Raw genomic sequence first — 16570 nt, 5'->3', positions numbered from 1 at the left:
CAGAATGCTGTAACTGCCACTTCCAGTTGTGCCCTGTCAAGTTTCATAACCTCTGCAAGCCTTGGTTCCCTCTTGTGTAAAATAGGCATAATAGGCACCTGCTTTATTAGGTAACTGTGACCTATAAATGACGTGCTGTATATATAGTGCCCTAAGCCTGAACCATAGCAAGCACTCAATAAATGTTAAATATTGCAACTGTCAACCTGGTGAAATATAGACTAAATAACATGTATTGATTCCATTCCTGAAAGTGTTTCTTTCAGCTCATTATGTCTTTTGAATTAGTAGCTATATAGGAAAAGGTGTTACATAGTAACATTTTAATATGTGATGATGTAAAACACTTATTTCACTATAAACTATAGTTTACATAATGCTTTCCGTAGTTAGCCACACTTGCAGAACGAAGCATGTATTGGTTGTGTGCGTGCATGAGTATGTAGTATGTCTTTGTGTTTACCTTGCACCTCTACCTGCTCTTGAAACATATCTTTTCCCCCCAGCATGCAGGAATGGATGAGGAATCCAATCCAAGCCAATAATCATAGTAACAACAGGGCCAATAATATCTGACCTTGTTAGTAGAATAATAATAAACCGTAGGGGATCTTTAAATTATATATATATTAAAATCACAATGATTCACTCCTAAATCAAATGGCTTATATCTTTTCTAGATAATTCTTTCAACTTCCCCAACTGTTTTTGATGAGTAGCTTAAAATGAGTATAAAATATTATTTATTTATTAATAAGCATTAAATACTAGAGTTCCCCAACAGCAAACAGAACTAACATATCATACCACTGGCCTTTGGAAAAGATGTTTCAGTTGTATTTCATATTCCATCCAATAAGATATTTAAATAGGTTTATAAAAGGAATTTTTCTTGTAATATTTTTATTTTTTATTTGGTCTACAATGCTTGCCAGGGGTGGTTAAGCATCACTATGACATTCACATTCCATATCAAAATGCCTGTGTTTGAGTCCCAACTCTGATCCCAATTCTAGCTTCCTGCTAATGCACACCCTGGAAAGCAGCACAGAATAACTCAAGTCTTGGGTCCTTACCACCCACATGAGAGACTCCAGGTTTCTGGTACTCCAAGCTTCTGGCTTTGGCCTGTATCAACCCTGGATATTGTGAGTATTTAGGTAGTGAAGTAGTAGATAGAAGATGTATCTCTTCCTCTCCCACTCTCCCCCTCTCCTCCTCTCCCTCCCCACCTCCCTCTCCCCCAAGTTTCAGTTCCAGATTTGTAATCTAGAGTAGGCTAATCATTACCATGCCAGTTCCATGACTGCTGATAAGGATGAGGCCGAGAGGCAAAGAGTCTGGGTGATTCAGTAGCAGGAAACCCCTGGGATGCATTAAAGCACAGAACTTTTCGGTGTTTTGGATCATACTCAATGATGAAAATTGAAAGCTTTTCTTCTAAGATCATGAAAATGCAAGGATAACTGTTGTCACCACTTGTATGCAACATAGTATTGGAAGTCATAGCTAAAACAATTTTTAAAAATAAAAAGACAAACAAATTGGAAAAGGATATTTAAAATTATCTCTGTTCACACATAGCATGATCTTAAGTAGAGAAAATCCTGAAGTTCTCAGAAAAATACAATGGTTAGAATGTATGAGTAAATTCAGCAAATTTGCAAGATACAAATATCAGCAAACAAAAATCAGTTTTGTTGGGACCAGGGATGTGACAGGTCAGGTTAAGCTGCCATCTCAGATCCCAGCATATCAAATGACAGTTGTCTGGAGTCCCGACTGCCCCACCTCTAATCCAGCTCCCCACTAATGCACCTGGGAAAGCAGCAGCAGAAAACTAAAGTCTTTGGGACCCTGCCATCCACATGGGAGACAGATGGAGCTCCAGGCTCCAGGTTCCAGATCTCGGCCAGCCCCAGCCATTGTGGCCAAATGGGAAGTGAATCAGCTGACAGAAGATGTCTCTCTGTCTCTTTCAGTCTCTCCCTCTCTCTGTGAAGTTTCTAAACGTGTTTTATAAAGTTTAGGAGATGTCCAGAAGCCATAAAAACCACGGGGCTGAAGCTTCAAAATATTATTAAGTGCTAGAGATGAGTGTGGAGTCAGTTATTGATAGAAGATAGCTCTGTGATTGTGTGTGTGTGTGCATGCTTGTGCACTCGCGCACGCCCATGTGTTAGAATGGGTAGAGCCATGGCTATGTTTGTGGATTTGTTGAAAGAGAGAAAACAGTGAGAACAGAGATGAGACAATGAGACTACAAACATTCAGCTAATAGTTGAACTTATATTATTGGAGGAAATCAAGAACTTAAATCAGTTTTCCAAATTGTTAAGGGCTCTAAGTTGAAAGAGGGGGCTCAATTCATTCTGTGTTGCCTCAGAAGATAAAAAGGGGACCAGGGGATAACATAATTTGAAACAACAAATTATGGCTGAATTCAGGAGTTTTATGACAATTGTGACACCTCAAAGTAGAATAACATTTTTTAGATTTTTAAAATGTAATTGTATTTATTTGTTTGTTAGAGAAACAGAAAGGGAAAGTTCCCATCCACAGGTTCACTCACCAAATGCTCACAATGGCCAAAGATGGGCCAAGCCAAAACCAGGAGCTTTGAACTCAACCAAAGTGTCTCATGGGAATACCAACTGCTCGAGCTGTCACCTGCTGCCCCATAGGGTGCACAGTAGCTGGAAGCTGAAATTAGGAGAAAGCCAGGATTCAAGTCTAGGCACTCTGATTTGGAGACAGAGTCATCCCAGTTGGTATCTTAAATGCTAGGCCAGACCCCCACCACAGAATGATTTATAATACAAAATGTTCTGGGCATATTTTTATTAGAACTGAAACAGAGACAGGATGTCCAGGAGGCAGAGCATGAAAAAGATTTTATTTTGAGGGAGAAACTAAGAATTAATTATGTTAACTTATGTAAGATAACATTTCAACATCTATCAAGGGCCATGCCTTAGATTGAATGGACTTGGGTCAGTGTCCAATGACTGTTATAACAAATTACCCTAAACTTGTTCACTTTAAAAAAAGAAGAAGTGTATTCTTTTAGAGCTCCAGAGGCACAAAGTTTGGAATCAGTTTCTCTGAGCTGAAATTGAGGCGTCAGCAGGGCTACACAGGCTCCTGAAAATCTGTTGCTTCTTCCACGTTCTGGTGGCTGCCAGCACCCATATATTTGCAGCTCCATCAGCCACATCTCTGACTCTGTGGTCATCTTGCTCCTTCCTTCTCTGTGTGCATCAGATCTTTCTCTGCCTCCCCCTTGTAAGGATACCTATGATGGAACTTAGGATGCCTCTGGATAATGCAGAATGACAGTGTACCTCAAAACCCCTATTCACATCTTTGAAGATATTTGTTGTCTAAGTTAGCATTTATAGATTCCAGGGATTAGGACCTGCAACCTTTTCTAGAGCCATGTCTTAGCCTTCTACAGAGTGCTTTCTCATACATATTTTGACTTAACCACCCCAAGAGGAAAGAGACATATTTTTAATTCCTTCATAAGCAGAATAGGATAATTAGTCTCAAAGATTTATTTTGACACCTATTAGTATGTGTCAGAACTTCAAGTACAGTTTCGGTGTTTCCAAAGGCTAAGCATTGTTTTTATTGTACCACAAAGTGAAATTAAACTCCTGTGATGCACGTGTATGCTTCCATTTTCCGTTCATCATAGTGATTTCTGCACCAAGCTGCCCCTATAAAGGACACTCTTATCAGTCTCAAAGTGAAGAAAAAGACAGTATTCACAATGAATGGTTTGGCAGCTACAAGGAGCAGTATCTCGCTGCACATTGTTGGGAGTACTTGTAAGCATTTATTGGCAAGCAAGCATTCAGCATCTAAAGAGATCCAATAAAGGAAAATCTTCTCAATTAGGTACTTGCTGCTTCAGTTGCTTCTGCTTATGGAACCTAAGTTACCCTGTTTTGTTTTGCTGGCCTCCTCACAACCTCTGCTTTCCCTGTTATCACCAAAGTTTTCACTGGCTTAGTACAGCTATTAGTGTACAACAGGCAACAATAATTTACCACCAGCAATGTTTTATGTTCATATAAATTTGTTTTACACAGAACATCATAAGTGAACCCTCTGCCTAGGTTTGCAAAGCACCTTTTCTTTTTCCCTCCCAGAGCCATCAGGCATGTTATAGAGACAACATTTCATTAATCCTTGCCAAGCACCTTGCCGGTGTTATGATCCATGTTTTATAGATATGGAACAACCAGGCAGGGGCTTATGTCCACAAGTTTGAAAACCAGATAAATCACCTTTCTAATATACTATGTGCCTGTGAAAAAGGAGGTCATTAGAAGGTGGATGTCTAGGAAAGTGAAGAAAACTCTAACATCAGTAATAAGGAATGACAGAGCAGGTGTGTGGTGCACCAATTAATCTGCTGCTTGGGACACTCACATCCCATAATAGAGTGCCTAGGTCAAACCCAAGCCACCTGATGATGGGCCAGGCCAAAGTCAGCAGCCCAGAACTCAATGCAGGTCTCCTGCATCAGTGGCAGAGATGCAACCATCAGAGCCTTCACTTGCTGCCTCCTGTGTGTTAGCAGGAAGCTGGAATGGAGAGCAGAATGAGGACTTGAACAGAGGTACTCAGATACAGGAGACAGGCAAGCCAAGTGGTGTTCCAACTGCCAGCCACGAGTTCTACCAGGATTTATCTTTTCTAGTTAAAACACCACACAAAGACGAGTGCCTCTTTAGAAATAAAACATCTCCTGTGTGCTTAGACATTGCTTTGAAGATGATGCTAATATCATTTAATTCAGTTTGACAGGTACTAAATTTTTACAGACCTTGCCATGGGGTGATGCTTCAGGAAATTCAAAAATATAAAATAATCTGTGCCCCATACATGGCTACAGTGGTGTGTGTGTGTGTGTGTGTGTGTGTGTGTGTGTGTGTTTTACAGGGACAACACATGGGTAAATATTTAAATAAGAATAGTAGGATGATAGTTAAAGACAAAATTTTCTCAGTATTTTGACAAAGATTCAAACGAACTGCTATGGGTTATTAGGAGAGTAAGAAATCCCAAGAAATCACATCTAAATACAAGCATTAAAAGTTGTATGCTGAATGCAACATTTGAAACAGGCTTTGAATTTTTGAGAGGAAGGCATTGAGATGATATTTTGAGGAGGTGGCATTATGGTTCAGCAGATTGCTTCTCCAGCATCTCATCTTAAAATGCAGATTCCACTCCCAGCTACTCTTTTTTCCAATTCAGCTCCCTGCTAATGCAACTGGGAAGGCAGTGGATGATGGCCTGAGTGTTTGGACCACTACCTCCATGTGGGAGACCTGGATGGAGTTCTTGGCTCCTGGCTTCAGACTGGCTATGCCCAGCTGTTGGGGAGTGAACAGTGATTGGATGCTCTTTCCTCTCCTCTCCTCCCCTCCCCTGCCTCCCTACCTTCCTCTCTCTCTTTTTCCTCCTCCTCCCCTTCTTCTTCCTCCCCTCTTCCTCCTCTTACTCCTCCTCCTCCTCATCCTTCTTTATTTTCTTCCTCCTCCTCCTCTTCATTTTTTCTTCTTTCTTCTTCTTCCTCTCTTTCAAATAAATAAGTAAAATGTTCTTTTATAAAAAATTGATTTTTGAAACCTCGTCAGTATATATTTCAGTAAACAATTATTTTTCTCACATTTTTTCTTAATGCTGCATTACATTTACTTACAATTTTGTTAATATTATTTATTCAGTGATAAAACTGAATTTCCATTACTCATAAAAGTAGATAAATAATTTCAGTGAAGTCTGGACAACATAAATAAATAAGTTCCATTTTTTTCATTTACGATTTAATCTTTATTCATTCAATTACTGTTTCTAAGATGAGCACATCTCCTGTGTAACCTCTGAGTTTCAATGTAGTATAGGAATTCTATTGATGTTAAAAAGTGCTCCCATTCCTTATCTCACTCCAGTCACATTACACTTTACATTCCTCCTGCATGCCTTATTCAAACTTTGGTTACATCTGCATTTGTCACCTCAGGCCTGAACTACTAGATATCAGGACTGTATTTGTGTTGTTTGTGTGTGTACACACATGCTTGCTCATGTGTATATGCCCCTCCCCTTGTAATTAATATTAATAATAATCCTTGTACACAGTAGGTACTAAACAGATATTCGTGGAACCAAATATAGGGTCTCCCCCTGATATACAGCTACTTAAACCTTAGAAGTATGTGGTGCTAATACTTAGGTAGACTGGTTCATTCTGTTGAAGTTACATATACCCATTCACACACCATTGAGTTTAATATGATTAAAGAGTAATTTTCCCTCTGGGAATTGTGCTTGTTGCATACTCATTTTATATACCGAGGTTTTTTTTTTTTATCATTACTAGGCAGATAAAGATTTTAAAATAAAGGGTTTTTTCAAGTACGCAGTTATACACATATATTTCATTTGGAAATGCTTGTGTATTCAAAGAAAAATATAACAACTTTTAATAAATATGCCCATACACAGAATTACTCAGAAATCATGTGGTTTTCTTACTTTGTTTATTTTTTAAAAGATTTTATTTTATTTATTTGAAAGAATTACTGAGAGAGGTAGAGACACAGATAGAGAGGGCTTCCATCCACTGGTTCACTCCCCAAATGGCTACAATGGTCGGATCTGAGTCGATAGGAAGCCAGGAGATAGGAACTTCATCTGGGTCTCCCATGTGGGTGCAGGAGCCCAAGGACTTGGGTCACCTCTGCTGCTTTCCCAGGTGCATTAGCAAGGGGCTGTATTAGAACCTGCACCCATATGGGATGCCAGCACTACAGTAAGGGGCTTTAACCCACTGCACCACAGTACAGATTTCATTGTAGCCTTTTTAAAGACAAAAAATTTTGACATTTAGGTTTTTTGTTTGTTTTTTTTTTGTTTGTTTGTTTTGTTTTTTGTTTTTACAGGCAAAGTGGACAGTGAGAGAGAGAGACAGAGAGAAAGGTCTTCCTTTTCTGTTGGTTCACCCTCCAATGGCCGCCGCGGCCGGCGCACTGTGGCCAGCGCACCGCGCTGATCTGAAGCAAAGAGCCAGGTGCTTCTCCTGGTCTCCCATGGGGTGCAGGGCCCAAGCACTTGGGCCATCCTCCACTGCCTTCCCGGGCCATAGTATAGAGCTGGCCTGGAAGAGGGGCAACTGGGACAGAATCCGGCGCCCCGACCAGTACTAGAACCCAGTGTGCCAGCACCGCAGGCAGAGGATTAGCCTAGTAAGCCGCAGCGCCGGCCAGACATTTAGTTTCTAAACCACAATATAAGCTATATTTTCCTTCTTTTGTCTCACTGTCTACAATGAAATTAACATAAATCATTGTTTTGCTGAATTTTGCTAGATTTAAACCATTGTGGTACCTTCCATTTGTTTTATTTTACCTAATGTTTTTACTTTGGCTGTTAGTTCATACATTTTGAGTAACCTATAACAGACGCTTTTGTTTTATTTTCTTAAATATATATTTTTGGATATTAAAATCTAATACTTAGCTTCTCAAACCAAAATTGTATATATATATATATATGCACATATATATATATATACAAAACATAACTAAAGATTATTATAGACCAAAATTGATAATATATGTTTATGTATGTAAAACTTTACAGATTACACTGTTCTTTCACATTTATTATCTTATTTGATTCTTACCCTAACCATGTGACTAGATATTGCTATTCTGATTTCAATTTCAATTGCTATTCTGATTTTAATTTATAAAAAATGAAGAACCAAAGAAACTAAGATATTTGCCTACAGTTCACATGAGAGTACTAAAAATTTGTGTGGAAAATGAAATTAAAATATGTTTATTTTGGTGCAAATTTTTAATCTATGCTTTTTCATATGTGCTTTCCATAAACTCTTTGAATATCCCTTGTATATGCATAAGTAATATGTGCAGAGCTATAATTAAAATGGGAGTATTTGAATTCTTCAGTCAGTTCTCTCAATATACAAGTAAGTAAATTTGCCATGTCAAGGCTAAATAGCATGTATACATGCCAGACTCATTCAGAGTACTTTATATATGTTTGCTGATCCCATCCTGTCAACAATTCTTAGACATTTAAACATGAGGAAACCAAGGCTCAAGGAAAGTAACTTGACTAAGGAAACAAACCTAAAGTTATTGAACTGAGACATAAATCCACAGTCTGATTTATGCTGCTTTAATTATTCTCAAAACTGGTGTTTTATAGCTGTCACTAAACAGGCATGAGTTGATATTGTCTCCTAGGACAACATGTCAGTAAGTATATAGAAAGTCATCCTTGAACTCTGCAATTCTTTGGAGTATTTTAATGAAAATCGACTTTGTTTCCCCATTCTAGGAGGTTATTTTGACTCATGGTAACTTTCAAACATTTAATATTTAATCTTTAAATCTTGGACTTTATAGCTTGGAAAATTCCTTCCTATGCAGATCCTCGTTTAGAATTAGTATTGTAACAACAACAACAAAAAAAAAAGACTTAAGGGTAATCCCTAAAATATTAACCATCAAGGACAAAATATCAGAGAAGTTCTAGGAGCAGCACAAAAAGTATTTGCTTACTTGGAATTTCAGAGCCACACTGTAACCCAGATCTTCCATAGTAATTTTCACAATGATGAAAAAGCGAACATAATGAGTATAATTGTGTGCGTGTGTGTATGTGTATGTGTGTGTACTGACTGTTCTTTCAGATGGAATTGTGGAGAGCTAGGTAGCTGGCTTATAGGTCTTAAATAGGGCTGTCTGTCCCACTGGAAAATACTCAGTGGATAGAATATTCTTGGGTTGGTAGACTCTCTCATGGCAAATCACCAAATGAAAACTTTATTCATTTTCTCAATAGTTGAAATTTCTATCTGTAACTATGTATTGGATACTTTAAAATAGTTAACTCTTTTTTAGAAAGTAAATATTACATGGATGTGAGATTTGCTCAATCACTGATTTGTTGCTTACAATTTAGTAATTAGTGATGAGTTTCTTTACATGTTGGAAAAAATTTAGCTGATGAGACACCACAGGACATTTGCATTCCCTTCTTCAACCTAGGTTTCACTGGTGCCCTGGGGCAAAATGCTTTCACAATGATCATTCAGGTGTATATTTGATTCTATTACTATTTGAAAGAAATAGAATTTTCAACAGTCATGCTTGTTTCCATATGTGTAAAACTTAGAGATACTTAAAGTATCATTTGTGCTTAAGGAATTTCAGCTGGCTTTGGACTATTGTGTGGAATTATGTAAAATTAAGGTTGCAAATGAACCTTGCAAGTCTACAATTATCAGGCATCCACAAGCAAACTATGCAGCTAGAGTAAATCATTATTTCTTCTCAATTGATCTATTTTTCTCAATTTCATACCATAAAAAAGGCATAAATCAGCTTAAGTGATTGTATCTTAGTTCCAATTTGAATCCACTAACTTATCAATCATGATTTAAGGTGTGCTTAATCAAGTAGCAATTTTGAATGCTTGCATAAATCAAAGGGAGACTATTAGTCATTTCTAATGATTTATCCAGAGAACTGTCATACATTACATTTAAAATGTGGACAAAATAAAGTGAAGCATTCTCCCCTAAGTCATAATATAAACCTGTTTACCTGTTTGTTTTTTTTTTTTTTTTTAGAATTTTTTTATTTGACAGGTAAAGTTATAGACAGTGAGAGAGAGAGAGAGAGAGAGAGAGAAAGATCTTCCTTCCATTGGTTCACTCCCCAAAAGGCCACTATGGCCAGTGCTGCACCGATCAGAAGCCAGGAGCCAGGTGCTTCTTCCTGGTCTCTCATGCCAGTGCAGGAGCCCAACCACTTGGGCCATCCTCCACTGCCTTCCCAGGCCACAGCAGAGAGCTGGACTGGAAGAGGAGCAACCAGGACTAGAACTCAGCACCCATATGGGATGCCAGCGCCGCAGGTGGGGGATTAACCAAGTGAGCCATGGCTCCGGCCCCAAACCTTTTTGTTTTGAGTAGGAGCCAAACTTGCCTAAAGATTTATTATTAAATAGGAATAGTAAAATATAAAATTATATGCAATTATTCATTCTCATTAATGTGTAATTATTGTAAGTTTTTGTTAAGAAGTTCCTAAAATCATAGTAAATGCAATCCCCAACATACTTTTCATAAATCAAAACATCTATATTGAGAGAGATTCTAAAATTCCTCATGCATTTTAAATAATTAATAATAACATTAAACAGACTATTTTTCTGACCATAGTCTGATTCATCTTATTTGTCATCAGTGGTGGGAAGGGAAAAAAAAGGGAAATCATAAAATTAGTGACAAAGGAAATGGAGACTGAATTGGGGGGAACACTATTATAAGGAATTCAGTTAGAAGACATATGATATGAAGTGTGTCTCAACTCATCTTAGTAGAAAATGATAAGGATCCTTGGGCATGCATATGCAGTCTTTTTTCTCTGCACATTTTTGTCATCACCAACTTTGTGACAGAGTAATCCTGAGAACTTCATCAGAACGGAATTCACCTATACTTCATGTGTCTTCTCCCAATCCTAGCACATGGGTGCCTTCTTCAAAGAAGTCTTTCTTGATCTATTTTGCACTACAAGAGCCGTTGGTTTCCATCAACACATATTCTGTATTCTAGAGTATCTTTGAGTTTATTGGTGTTGTGAGCTAGGTTGGGTCTAACTTAATTTTTCAGACTCTTGCTTTTTACTTAGAGATGAATTCTAAGTACAGACCTAAGCATGGCATGCAGTGTGAGAAAAATACACAGGCCCATTAGGACTTTATTTCAGGAAAGTGGAGCCAAAAATGGGAAATATCACTCCCTGCTCTGTTCATCCTGAGCCCACAAGAAAGAGAGCTTCTGTTCTTTCTAGCATTTTATGAGCTCAGAAAAACAGAAGTATTTATGTGGTACCAGCCCCAGGTCCCAGGTAAGAGGAAGTACTTCCTGGTGAGGGGTCCTCTGATTGACAGGTAGGTGAACATGGCAACACAGAGGAAGGAGGTGTGGCTTCCAGAAAATGTACTTAAAATTATCTATCTAAGCTTTCCCACATCACTGGGAGGGAACCTTTTGCTTATCAGTAAATTGTGATGCATTAGGTATAATATCTAAATACAACTTATCTTGTTGACATATGGACTTTATATGTGAACTCTGTATCCTTGCTGGTGTCTGCCATTAAGCTTGTTTCTCTGATTAATAGAAAAAGAATGAAGAATTTGCTTTGGCATTAGCTAGCTTTCTCTTCCTCTTCTGTGTTACTTTGATGGTCTTTCTTTCTTGCCTTAATACCTCTAACATTCAATCTCTTACATACTAACAGGAAATTATTTTTCTCATCACTCATCTATCCTGAGATGTAATTGGTTTGCTCAGGTCCTTGCGATTTAATACTTTAGTCATCATCAGGAAAGAAAACAATAGATTCAGTTGATTGAAATTTTTGTTAATGTAATTGCAGAAGATTGTGTAAAAATGCATATCTTCTGTTGTATGAGAGCAGCGAGTTGCAAGCTTGCTTGGATCAGATTCATGCAAAAACATAATTAGGTAAATGCTTCATCTCCAGCACCCCCACATATGCATAATTATATACATACAAACCTTCAACACCCTGAAATAAAATCTCCAGAGACAGGCATGAGCATATGTACATCAAAAATTTTCCACAGATATAACTTGATATACTCTTCTTGTTGACATTCATTGTACTAAACCTTTTTACGTGGTGCTCTTTGAGGAAAATAGTTTAACCTGTTTTATAGATGAATGAATTAAAACGTAGAGAAGCTGATTGCTCAAAGCTGCAAGCCTAGTATTTGCTGAAGAGCAGAATTTGAATCCAAAAGAGTGGGACTCTACACCTAATATGTTTCAATATTATTATCCCTAAAATTGACTGCCACTAAAACCTGGTCCTTCAGGCAACACTCCTGCGGGCAAAGGAAAGGACAGCTGATGACTGGTGAGGATCATCAGTCAGTGGGCCTAGAAGAAACAGAGAGTACTCTGGGGTATGCGAGTTTACAACAGTGTGGTCAGTACTCCATGGCAGATTACAGTGCGCATGGTCAAACCCTATAGACCTGAAGGTATGACCCTCTATTTAATGGAGAATGGGAAAGAGGTGGTAGAGGAGGAAGGAGGGTCAGTCAACAAAGAGGGAGATGCAAAGAGGTTCTTGATTGGTCCAGGAGCACAACCAGATCATGACAATCCTGGAGTGGGATAGAATTGGAGTGAGGGCCTTTTTACGGGCTGATTCCAGCTGGAAGCCAGAGGCAAGGAGCCTAAGGACATAGGCTGTTCCCAGCAGCCACCAAGACTGGGGAGAGAAGAGAATGGATCTGAGTAACTCTAGCAGCATCAGCAGTGCTTCCTTTCCACCCCATTCCTGAACTTCATTCCCACTCTTTCTGTAGTAAATAGAAACTGCAGGGGAATCAACAATAGCAAAACCAACATGTTTTAAAAACTCCCTGGCTAGGCCGGCGCCGCGGCTCACTAGGCTAATCCTCCACCTTGCGGCACTGGCACACTGGGTTCTAGTCCCTGTGGGGGCGCCAGATTCTGTCCCGGTTGCCCCTCTTCCAGGCCAGCTCTCTGCTGTGGCCAGGGAGAGCAGTGGAGGATGGCCCAAGTGCTTGGGCCCTGCACCCCATGGGAGACCAGGATAAGTACCTGGCTCCTGCCATCGGATCAGCGCGGTGGGCCGGCCGCAGCCCACAGCGCGCTGGCTGCGGCAGCCATTGGAGGGTGAACCAACAGCAAAGGAAGACCTTTCTCTCTGTCTCTCTCTCTCACTGTGCACTCTGCCTGTCAAAAAATAAAAAAAATAATAAAAAAAACCTCCCTGGCTATAAATACTTCTGAATGTATTACTGCACTTTCTAATCTACCAGTCACATGCATCAGCATTGTTCTAGTTTTATCATATTGTGGACAAAGTTTGAAATATTGATTAAGCCCTTTCCTCAAATAGGTACATATATGATTTTATTGCTTTTTTGGGGAAGAGGGTTCCAGTTAATTTCAGTATCAATTACGTACAGAAAATGCACTCATCCTAAGTGTGAAATTCTGTCGATTTTCACAAATACATACAGTCCTGTAACCAAACCCACAATCAAGATGTAGAATATTTCCATTATACAAGAATTTTTCAAGTATTTTCATTTGTTAAACATTTTAGTTACTAATTATATTTGACAGGCAGAGGGATACAGAGATATCCCATCTTTTTTGGTGGCAGGGACCCTATTGTTTGAGCCATCACCTATTGCCCTTCAGGATGTACATTAGTTGAAAGTTGGAATCAGGAGCAGAGCTGTAATTAAAAACCAGGCACTCTGATATGGGATTCACACATCCCAAGTAGCGTGTTAACCATTAGACCAGTTGTCCATTCCAAGCTTTCTTAAGTTTTTATGTACTAATATTTGGTATCAATTTTTGTTTCTTCTGATTTTAAATAGGAAGACTGGTGAGAGCAAAGAGTAGTGTGTTGCAATAGTAGGTGTTTTTAGGAAAAGTATTTCTGTTGATTTGTCTGAGAAATTCAAACTATGTTAATTATATGAGAGGTCTTCCCAAAGTTCAGGGAAATTGCGAATTTTGAAAAAAAGTCTAGATTTCTAATTTTTTGCACCAAAGTAAACTTATCTTTTGGTTCCATTTTCCCATGAAATTTTGGGGACCTGCATATTATACTGAGCAATGGCTCATAATCTTAACTGCATATCACAATCATCTGGATCTATTAAATGGCCCAATGTCCAGGTGGCTCTCCATTAAATCAGATGTCTACACTAATTCCAAGACATCAACAATCAAGCTTTCCAGGTGACTGCAGTAAGCAGCCTTGATTGAGACCCTCTGAATTAGATGGGTTGTTCTCCATTCTGGCTGCACAACAGAATCCCTTGAACAGTTGCTTAAAGGACACTGATGCCTTTACCCCCATTATGTATACAGCTTGTTCACAAAAATGGACTCCAAGAAAAAAAAATGAGATTTGAGTCCCCTAGACTTCTGAGTGTTCAGGCTCCATTTAATTGAGGTTTTATTATAGCTCTGAGTGTATGGAGGCATTCAATAAATGTTAAATGGAGATCCTAGCTCTGCAGCACAGTCAAGGAGAATAAAATATGCTCTCGCCTGAAAATAAAGTGTTTGCTTATTTGAAATAATTATCTTGGCAAGCTATCATGTTCTGAAAATTGTCCTCCTAGGTAATATACTTCCATGGTAAGCCTTATATTTTAGGAGAATACTATATTTCAACTATATTTTCTTACCATAATATTAGGTGTGTGTTTATATATATATATATATGTAAAATATATAAAATCTTATTTGCACATTCATAATTCTTTCCATGGAAATACACAGGAAATGAGATTAAGAGATTGCGAATAAAATTTAAACCAGCCTACCATTTGGAAATATAAGTGATGACATAGCACCTCTGGGCCTGGAGAATACTGCTATTTTGTAACCCAGAGCAATCTTGCTTTCATGCTTTGACAGTGGCAATGTATGCACAAAGGACACATAGAGTATGGCCAAAACAGAAGTGAGCTAAGTGTCAAACAGATATAAACCTATCAAAATATTTACATATGGTGTTTTCAAGTTTCAGCAATTCGAAAATAAATGAACAAAAACCTTCTTTTCAGTGTGAAGCTACAGAAATACTCATAATCAAACTCTCCAATTTTATAATTACAAATAATCAACATGCTACATATTTCAATGTACAATAAAGGCCCCAGGTGTTGTATTTATCCCTCAGATATAGGCTAATGCAACAGCATTTTCTTAAGTTAAACAAATCTTGCTTTAAAATAGGAATGAAATTCATTTCATTTCTCCCTCCCATTTCTTATGTTTTACTTTTTTTTTCTTCTTAGGACCCCCTCAGAAAATAGTGTCACCCAAACAAGAACATGAAGATAGGAAAAATGACAAAGTCACAGATAAAGGAAGTGAAAGTGGGACTTCCTGTAATGAGCTTTCCACTTCCAGCTGCGACAGCCACTCTGAGGCCAGCACTCCCCAGGACAACCCGCCCAATGCCCAGCAGGCAGCAGCTCACCAACCTAACACTTTAACATTGGATCGCCCCTCCAAGAAAGCACCTGTGCAGTGGATGCCCCCACCAGACAAACGCAGAAACAGTGAACTCTTTCAGACACTCATCAGCAAGTCCCGAGAAACAAATCTGTCCAAAAAGAAAGTCTGTGAGAAGCTAACTGTGGAAGAAGAAATGAAAAAGTGCATTCAGGATTTTAAAAAGATCCACATTCCAGATTATTTTCCAGAACGCAAACGCCAATGGCAGTCTGAACTGTTGCAGAAGTACGGGTTATAGTAATGATCATATTCCTGCAGTACTGAGATGGCATCCAGTGTTTATTACTGTATCACCACCTGACTGATAGCCTAACAATGGTCAGTGTGATTCTTGCTGCTCTTCTTTTTTGTGAAAAGTGGATGTGGGACAGTATTTTCTTCTATTCTTTTTGTTGTTGCTGTTTTTAGAAACATTTAAAAAATGAAACCAATAAATATTGAATCAAAATGGTGTATCTAATTTAACCTGTTTTGCAAGAATGGAAGTAAAATGTGCATGATCAAGAAGCTTAGAATCTTGATTTTTGAACTGTGGTCAACTAGACATGTTTGTCATTTTTTAACTCACCAAAATCAAATCATCATATCACATCAATGAAAATGACAATATGGATGAAGTAACATCAAGTAAAATTTTAGATGATGGTTTTAGAACTCAACTCTAAAACTGTTTAAATGTTAATGCAATAAAACAAGTATCATTTTTGCATGAGCATAATGTTACAAATAAATCACAAGAAATAGGAAGACCTATTTGTTGCTTGGAAAGAAAAATTACAATAAATAAAGCAAAAAAAAGTTTCAGACAAAACCTGTAAATGTAAGCTGTCTAGGAGATTGAATTTTGTTCGTTCTGGGTCTGTGATTTTTGTGTATGTGTATGATGTTTCTGTGTGTAAAGATGGTGTAAATATGCCTTATATTGTTGTGTTATGGCACCAACATTCATCTATTAATGCTAGTCATGATTATTTCTGTAAAATGAGTCTTTTACAGAAGGCTGTGAAAATTGGTAAAATGATATCCTGAAAGATTCTATTATCATGTTAATCAAAATAATTAAGGAAAATGGTAAAGAGCTTTATGTATTTATTAAAAAAAAAAAGAAAAACCCTATTAGAGTTCCTTGATTTCTATTGACTGTTTTTTTAAAAGATTCAATTGTTATATTATCTTCCATGTTCCTTTAATCCAACACTGTGGAGAGATCTGTTCAGTTGTAATGTTGGCAAATTTAAATGTTATTCACAGTGGAGATAGAGTCAATTCAAGAGAGCCCTGATATTAATAAATATTTAGCCCACAATTTCATTTTTGCTGACAACCAGATTGAAAGTCTCTCTAAAAATAGTTGGGAAAGTACCTCTAACAAATCAAGTGAGAAAAATGTCA

The 16570-nt window shown here is 38.0% G+C and overlaps 1 protein-coding gene across 2 annotated transcripts in view; it reads left to right on the top strand.

Annotated features, from left to right (window-relative positions):
* The window catches only part of KCTD8 (potassium channel tetramerization domain containing 8), a 281769-nt gene extending 265475 nt beyond the window's left edge, over positions 1 to 16294 (top strand). For both annotated transcript variants that reach the window (XM_002709409.6, XM_089327169.1), the window contains one exon: positions 14956 to 16294. In XM_002709409.6, the coding sequence (XP_002709455.1) occupies positions 14956 to 15416 (461 nt within the window). In that variant the 3' untranslated portion in view covers positions 15417 to 16294. The remainder of the gene's footprint in view (positions 1 to 14955) is intronic.
* Positions 16295 to 16570: the final 276 nt, after the last annotated feature.

This window comes from Oryctolagus cuniculus, chromosome 2, assembly GCF_051225735.1.
Source record: "Oryctolagus cuniculus isolate XC-2025 breed Fujian yellow rabbit chromosome 2, ASM5122573v1, whole genome shotgun sequence".
Taxonomy (NCBI): Eukaryota; Metazoa; Chordata; class Mammalia; order Lagomorpha; family Leporidae; genus Oryctolagus; species Oryctolagus cuniculus.
Note: the sequence above shows the minus strand (reverse complement) of the source record. Positions and strands in the feature narration are given on the sequence as shown.